Here is a 7649-nt window from a genome sequence, read left to right as displayed (position 1 = left end):
GCCTACTCAAACCAAATTCCTTCGAATTTCAATAGGTCTTATTATTATTTTTTTAAAATTAGATCGTTCATTCATACATGTCACTGAACAATTTTCTTATCTTATATTATATAATACAGACGTTACTTCAAAAAAGAAGATTATACGTTTATTGATATTTTTTTTAATGGAAATAGAAGTTCTAGATCCAGATATAATCTATATAGATCTAGATCTAAAAATAAATTTGAAGCATTGACTTTGCATCATCATCCAGATTTAGCCTACGTCTAGAATAGAGTTCATCTAGAATCTAGATATAGATCTTCATGATCACTACAACATTTTGAAATTAAAAAAAATTACCAACTTTTAAATCTCGTTTTAATATAGGAAATGTGGGAAATAAAAAAAATAACAGCAAAATTTTCAATAAATTTGTATGCTTCCAAAACAAACAATTATTGTACTTCTGGTAAGAGTAAGACATAAGTAAATGTATTATTATTTTTTACGACCTACAAACGTCCAATCGAAATGTGTCTTCGTGTCGGAGTTGGAAGCTTCGCGGAAATTGACTGCGAAATCGTACCAAATATTATGGGATGGCAATGGTGGGCGCGTGATTTTGAACAAAAAGTTGAACTAAACAATTTATGTTGGTGTTTCAGTTTAGAGCTTTATAAAACATTTGTTTGATAATTAATTTCGACAGTGTTAAATGAGTTAAAATTTTAAAGATTGCATGTTTATTCACTTTATTATCTGGTCAGATGGAAAACTTCCTGACCTCAAAGTGGGCCAATACGCCATCATTGTAATGTTTTGACTATCTCGACTCTCGCGGTAAGAAAGAAATGTTGATTCTTCACAACGAAGACAAACGCTTTTCAAAGGAAAATGTTATTTAGTTTACATGATGTGTTCTTCTTATTGAGCAATGAAAATCGATTCTTAGAGTTAATTTGCAGTACTAACTTCCGAAAGCAGGGCTAGAATCTAGTCTAGTAAGTTTTTGCACGTCTGTGTAGTGTTGACATGTCATGTCACTGCAGTGATTAGTCTGTCTAGTAGAGATCAGTAGATGTCTAGATTGAGATTTTACTCTCTAAAAGGAAGAAAATGAAAATGATTCGTTAGGCTTCAATTAGCACACTTATATTTATATAGACCTATAGACTAGATCTACTTGAGGTTCTAGATTTAGACATAAAATCTTATGTAGCACAAAATGTGACAAAATATTAGATCTAATAACTAAAAGTAAAAGGCAAGGTAACGTTCAAATATATCTCTTGAAAAAAAGGCCTTTTATTAGTTTTCAAAGAAATTTAAATAAATTTGAACAACCTAGATCTACTTCCTAGTAACAGTAACACTGTTAATAAGTCAAAGTCAAGTAAGTTGTTTAAATTTATGTTTATCATAGAGTGATAGACTTAATTAATATTATTGACTAATATTGACACTATTGTCACAGTATTGTTACTATAATTATAATACTAGATTCTAGAGATAAGATTAAATTATCATTAAATTATAATAATCTAAGATCTAGAAAAAAAAATTGATCAATCTATCTTCTATACTAAGTACTCTAAATCTAGATTAATTATGAAATCATATGATATCAATATCATATAGTCTATTATAGTCATAGATTGACATAGATCTATATTCTATCTAAATTACATAAGGGCTAAGGCATAAGGCCTATATTATTATTAAATTAATTGATAGATATTTGATATATGTAGATTCTAGATCTAGTCCTAGTATTATTATAATTACTTATAGTTATAGATATAAATTATATAACAATATAATCTATCTTAAGTCTAGTATTATTAAATATCTGTATAATATTTTGTAATAATTAATAAGGTCATCTAGAATAGATAGATCTAGAAATTAATAAGGTCATCTAGATAGATCTAGAAATCTAAATCTAATACATACCGTATTCGTATACACGGTATAGACTATAGATTAGATCTACTAGAAGAGCAAGAGTGTATATAGAATATTAATTATAGATTGTAGACCTAGAAATCTTGAGTAGCACTAGCAGTATGAGTATAGATATAAAAAGTCAATATATTATAGATGTACATTCTAGAACTTATAACTTAGGTCTAAAATTATCTTTAAATCTGTATTGCTATACAGCCTGTAGAAGCATATATTTTAAAGCAATAATACACAAAGGGTTTTTAAAAACTAGTCTCTTGTGCTGTGTGCATTAATGTCCAAGTTGAACTATCTCAACAACATAGTAAGTTAGATGTAGATCTACTAGAATACAGGTAGATTAGATTTAGAATTTAGATCTCTATAAAATCTATATATATATATGGAACTTTTCACACTAAGTCAAAACTAATTTGTTAAAATATTTAAAATAGATTTATAAAATATATATACATTTTTATGTTCTTGTCATTTTTGCTTTGAACTTAAGAATTTAGTACATAAATTATAAAAATACAAATTTTGTTTGTGGTAAAATCAGATGTATAACAAAAAATCAACACATGATTATGAATATTATTAATCCTTATACTCATATATATCTAGAATCTAGATCTATTTATAGTTATTGCAATTACATTATATCCAGTTTGACTACTAACATGTAAATAAATTAAAAAAAAATTGTATATTACTATAACTTACAAACAAGTTAATAAAAAAAAAAGAAACCCAACAAACAAACAATGCAGACGGACACAAAATTTATGTTGTCTGCTATCTGTGTGTGTCATCCTTCATTACATCATCACCTTCATGAGAACATTGGCACTGGATCAAAGAACATGTGTACAAAAAAGGGAATCAGTTAAAATACATTTGCCTATCTTAGACCATTATAATATATGTATAAAAGTACCCTTTTCAGACCTTTCAGATGATGGAAAGTTAATCTGTTTCTATGGCTAAGGTTTATTAAAGGTGTCATGTGGCCAGCACATCAACCAACCACCTTTATATTCCTAATGTATGTCAGGTACCCATTTGAATTGACTCAGGAGATCCTAAAAATCCTGAAGTTTTAAATCCCAGCCTTCCTTGGGATTAAAACTTGAGATTCCTCAGTTTGGAAGCCAATTTGATTACCACTCTGCCACCATGCTGAGTACATATAAATGTTTATAATCTATATACTATAAATTTGAGGAACACTTTAAAAAAAAAAGGAAATAGCATTGATTTATTTTATTTTTACATTTATTTAATAAATAATTTAAAATTGTATATTTAATATATAAACTTACTTAGTTTAGTCTATTTTTCAGATGTTTTTGAGTGACTGCTGATGACTTCACAAGGTGAAGGTCATGTTGCTGTGGAGTTGGATGCGATGGAGGCTGCAGCTTGTACAGGGATTGTTGTTTCCAACCCCATGTCAGGGGAGATAATTGCATCATCTTCTGGTGTGGTGACATCCACCACTGACACTGTCAACTATTTGACAGTTCAAAGCCAAAATGGCCCATTTATTATTCAACAGCCGGTCAAGAATGTCAACAATGGTCCCAATGTGGTTAACAATGGCAGTGCCTTGACCAAGAGTCATATTATAGTGAGGCAGAAGGCTGTCCCTTTGGGTCAGCAGACTACTTCCAATGTCACAAGTGTTCTTGGTGACATAGTTACTCTTGACAAGCCTGGGATGAAGAGGTCTTTACCTTCATCTGGCAGCAATGTTATCACAAAAGTGATAATAACCAAAAATCCAGCCTCTGGTCAGCCACAGCCAGTGCCAGTAAGAACTAACCCACAGACCTTGACACTGACATCATTACCTAGTAGTAGTAACCAAAGCGTTGTATCTGCTTCATCAGATCAGCCAGAAACGCCAACCAAAACTGTCACTTTAACCTCACAAGGGATTGTGTTGTCCCCCATGACCACAGCTAGTGTTCCAGGGACTAGCACTGCAAAGATAGTGCCCTATAAAATACCAATTCCTATATCTCCTTCAAAGACACCCACAAAGATAACTATGATACCTGTGTCTAGATCACCCAATAAAACGACTTTGAACCCAGCCAATATTACAGTATTGTCTCGTGCATTAAATACGTTTGCTCAGTCTGGCAATGTTACTCTAAAGGCTACATCACCTTCCAAGGTTATCATAAAACAAGGTCCTGCTGTAAGTTATTTTTTTTATTCTGAAAGAACAAAGATATATATATATATATATATATGACTAGTTATATTTTAAAGTCACTTAATTTTATATTCATTCTCATTTAACAGGATATATAGACTAAGATTAAATGTTGACATCCATTTTTTTATCAACCAGTACATATATATATATGTATATATATATATATATATATATGTATATATATATATATATATATATAATATATATATGTATATACATTACCATAACTTATAACTCATAGATGTGTTATTGTAATTGAGTAACTAAAATTATGTGTACACTTATTTTTCTATTGTTTTCCTGGCATTTAGTGTAGGCTGCGTGTTTCCTTTGTCTTTTTTATATAATCCCCGCATTTTAAGGAAGTTTTCAGCTGTGTATGTTGCTCCAATGCTGATGTAGAAAAACATTTGAGTCTAATTGTAACTGGAATATCAATGGGACAAAGTGAGGTTGGCCAATGGCCTATTCTCGGTTATCTACCAAACTCTCTAACTGAAACTATTTTGCAGTAGAAAACTTAAAGTGGACTGTGCCTAGGGTATGCCCTGCGGAATCATCACATCCTGGATCCAGGCCCCTTCATTCACCAATTCCAAAAAAATTTCATGATGGGTTTACATCCTATGGTAGAGCCTAGTGAGACATTGACCTCCATCTGGAGTAGTGCAATCCAGATCTTCGTCAAAAAGCATCTGTGAAGGGGGGGGGGGGGATCCAATATTATTTTTCTTAGTGAAATGCGAGTGGAAAGGCAGTGGGATTATTATTACTCTTAGTCATTTCCAAGACCCTGATACCCACACATGGGAGTCAAGTTTTCCTTCTAGATGAGTTGCATTGTACACTTTAATTAATCATATAATAATAATATAAGACCAAATTTGCTTCCTTATTTTTAATGCCAATTATCAAGGAAGTAAAAAAAAAAAAAGAGATTTTGAATGGAGATTTCTATTTAATGTAAAACATATTCATCTTTCTTGTGATGGAAGTTTATTTAGTTTTAATGGGATATAATGTGGATTACAAAAAAATTTTATTGAATGTAACAAAGAATGATAGAAAAAGATTAGTGTGTGTGTTTATGGTTATGGTGTGTGACAGATTTAAATACTTACAAAAATGGAGAGTCTAGGTCAGGGCTGGCGAGCCTTTTTCAGTCCGAGTGCCAATTAATTTCAATTTAAAAACAATGAAGATTGTTGCATGCCCAGTAGGTCTACTAGTGACACGCTATATAAAAGAAGTGCTACGGCCAGTAAGTCAACTGCTTGTATAAAAACAGTTTAGTAAAAATATTACTTGTAAAGTTTATTCAATTTTATTATCCTGAACAACAGATTTGAAGTCTTAGGGCAGGTTAATCAGTGTGACTTCTGCTGTTGTGTGGTAGACGATAACATTTTGATATCTGGTGTATACAGTGTATTATTCAAAGTTACACACGCCGCACTTAGTTCATTGGTCAAGCAACTTCTGGCATCTGATTTAATATAATTCATTGTAGAAAATAAAGATTCGCATGAGTAAATAGATGAGAAAATTGACAGAATGGATGTTGCTACTTTTATCAGAGAATTGAAAGTTTAGGCATGTCATTCCAAACTTGAAGAATCTCATTTTCAGCTAATATCTGAGGTTCTAATGATCCATTTAACCGTTCACGTTCAATTAATTCAAGTCGTATTCGTAAGTCAATAAATTTCTGTCTCCAAACTGCGCTGGACTGAAACTCAACAAGTTGCATTTCAAAGTCGTGTAATCCCATCCAAAAAAACATGGTCAAATCCAGAAATTCAAAATCTACTGTATCTGGCTATTTTATAAATTTGGAGGTGTACTTGAATTTTCTAAATTGTTCAAAATGCAATGAAAATTGTTCAGCAGTTGTGTCAATTATCTCTAAAAAACAATCTTTTCTGATAATCTGTGCCGATAGTATCATGAACTTTTAAATCATCATAAAATTTCTTTGTTAAAATATTTTAATTCTTCCTTCTCTATGTCACGTTTGTAAATCTTCAACTTTTTCTCAAATGCTGTCAAGAAGTCAAATGCCTGATCGACAGATTTTCCGAAACCTCTCAACTTCGTATTAAGTTTATTTAAATGAGATGAAAAATCAGTAAAAAAACGTTAGTCTGATAAGCCAGTCAACATTTGTCAATTCTGAGCAATTTTTGTTTGTTATCATCCATAAAGATTCGAATTTCATCAAGGCATTCCACTAACCGTTCCAGAACGTGACCTCGGCTTAGCCAGCGTATGTTGTTGTTCATTAATAAGCCAGAGTAACTGGACTGAACTTCATTTAGCAGCTGTTCAAATTTTCTCTTATTCAAACCACGGGCAGTAATGAAGTTTACGGTTTTTGTTACACATTTCATAATGTCTTCAAGTTCCTTTAAGCCGTTTTTTGAACATAGGGCTTGTTGGTGCACAATGCAGTGAAAAGTTATTAGTGGGTGTCCAACATGTCCTGTAAACAAAGTAACGAAACCTGCATCTTTTCCAGTCATACTTGGAGCACCATCAGTTGTAACAGAAACTACTTTTTTGAGATATACACCTGCATTTCTGAATTCAGTCACAACAGTTTGACATATATCTGCACCTGTTGTTGTCGTTGGTAAAGTTGCTAATTTTATTAGTTGTATTTCATTTCCTTTGCTATATTTGGCAATGATGGCCAGTTTAGCGGACGATGTCGCATCAGTACTTTCATCAAGGCAAATAGAATAGGCTTGACATGCATTAATATCCTTCTTTACTTGTTCTTGAATATTAACGTGCAATTTCATAACTCGCTTTAACCGTGTTTCGGCTTATTGGCAAATCCTTTATTCTCTCAATGACTTTATCCTTGTTTTGGCATTTAGTGTAGGCTGGGTGTTTCCTCAGGCTTTTAAAAAAATATATATTCCCCGCATTTTAAGGGAGTTTTCGGTCTTGACAATTTTCTCCAATACTGACGTAAAAGGAAACATGTAGGTCTGAAGACTGTAACCGGAATATCCATGGGACAAGGTGGGGTTGGCCAATGGTCCATTCTCCACCATCCATAGAGCTCTCCAAATGGAACTTTTCTGCAGTAGAAAGCTTAAAGGGGGGGGGGGGGAGGTCCACTATTATTCACTTAGTGAAATGCAAGTGGAAAGGCAGTGGGGTTATTTATTTCTCTTGGTCATTTCCAAGCCCCGATACCCACACAGGGGGGATTATCGCCACAGAGTGGAGGTTTGGAGTCAGAGTTTTCCTTCTCCTAGATGGGTTGCGTTATTTAGGCTGACATGCCCCATCAACACGAAGCTAAACTGGTTTTGAGGCGCCAGTGTTCCGCCTTTCATCCCTTCTCCTGTCAGTTTGTAAGAACAGGTTCCGCCGGATTTTTTGGGAACATCACACGTGAAGGCCAGGAGCTGGATTTGACTGTCAGAGGCATTTAGAGTCTTCAAACAAATAAGACGCACATTCTAACATTGCTTCC

The 7649-nt window shown here is 32.9% G+C and overlaps 1 protein-coding gene across 5 annotated transcripts in view; it reads left to right on the top strand.

The window, feature by feature from the left end:
• Nucleotides 1-548: 548 nt before the first annotated feature.
• The window catches only part of LOC106075033 (protein lin-54 homolog), a 28786-nt gene continuing 21685 nt past the window's right edge, over nt 549-7649 (top strand). Inside the window, exons 1-2 of one of the 5 annotated variants that reach the window (XM_056019586.1) lie at nt 549-825; nt 3276-4138. In XM_056019586.1, the coding sequence (XP_055875561.1) occupies nt 3296-4138 (843 nt within the window). In that variant the 5' untranslated portion in view covers nt 549-825; nt 3276-3295. Of the gene's footprint in view, nt 987-1020; nt 1379-2235; nt 2255-3275; nt 4139-7649 lie in introns of those variants that run through there. The other 4 variants (XM_056019585.1, XM_056019590.1, XM_056019588.1 and 1 more) reach the window with 4 other exon arrangements.

This window comes from Biomphalaria glabrata, chromosome 2 (genome assembly GCF_947242115.1).
Source record: "Biomphalaria glabrata chromosome 2, xgBioGlab47.1, whole genome shotgun sequence".
NCBI lineage: Eukaryota > Metazoa > Mollusca > Gastropoda > Planorbidae > Biomphalaria > Biomphalaria glabrata.
This window is presented reverse-complemented; position numbering and strand designations above follow the sequence as displayed.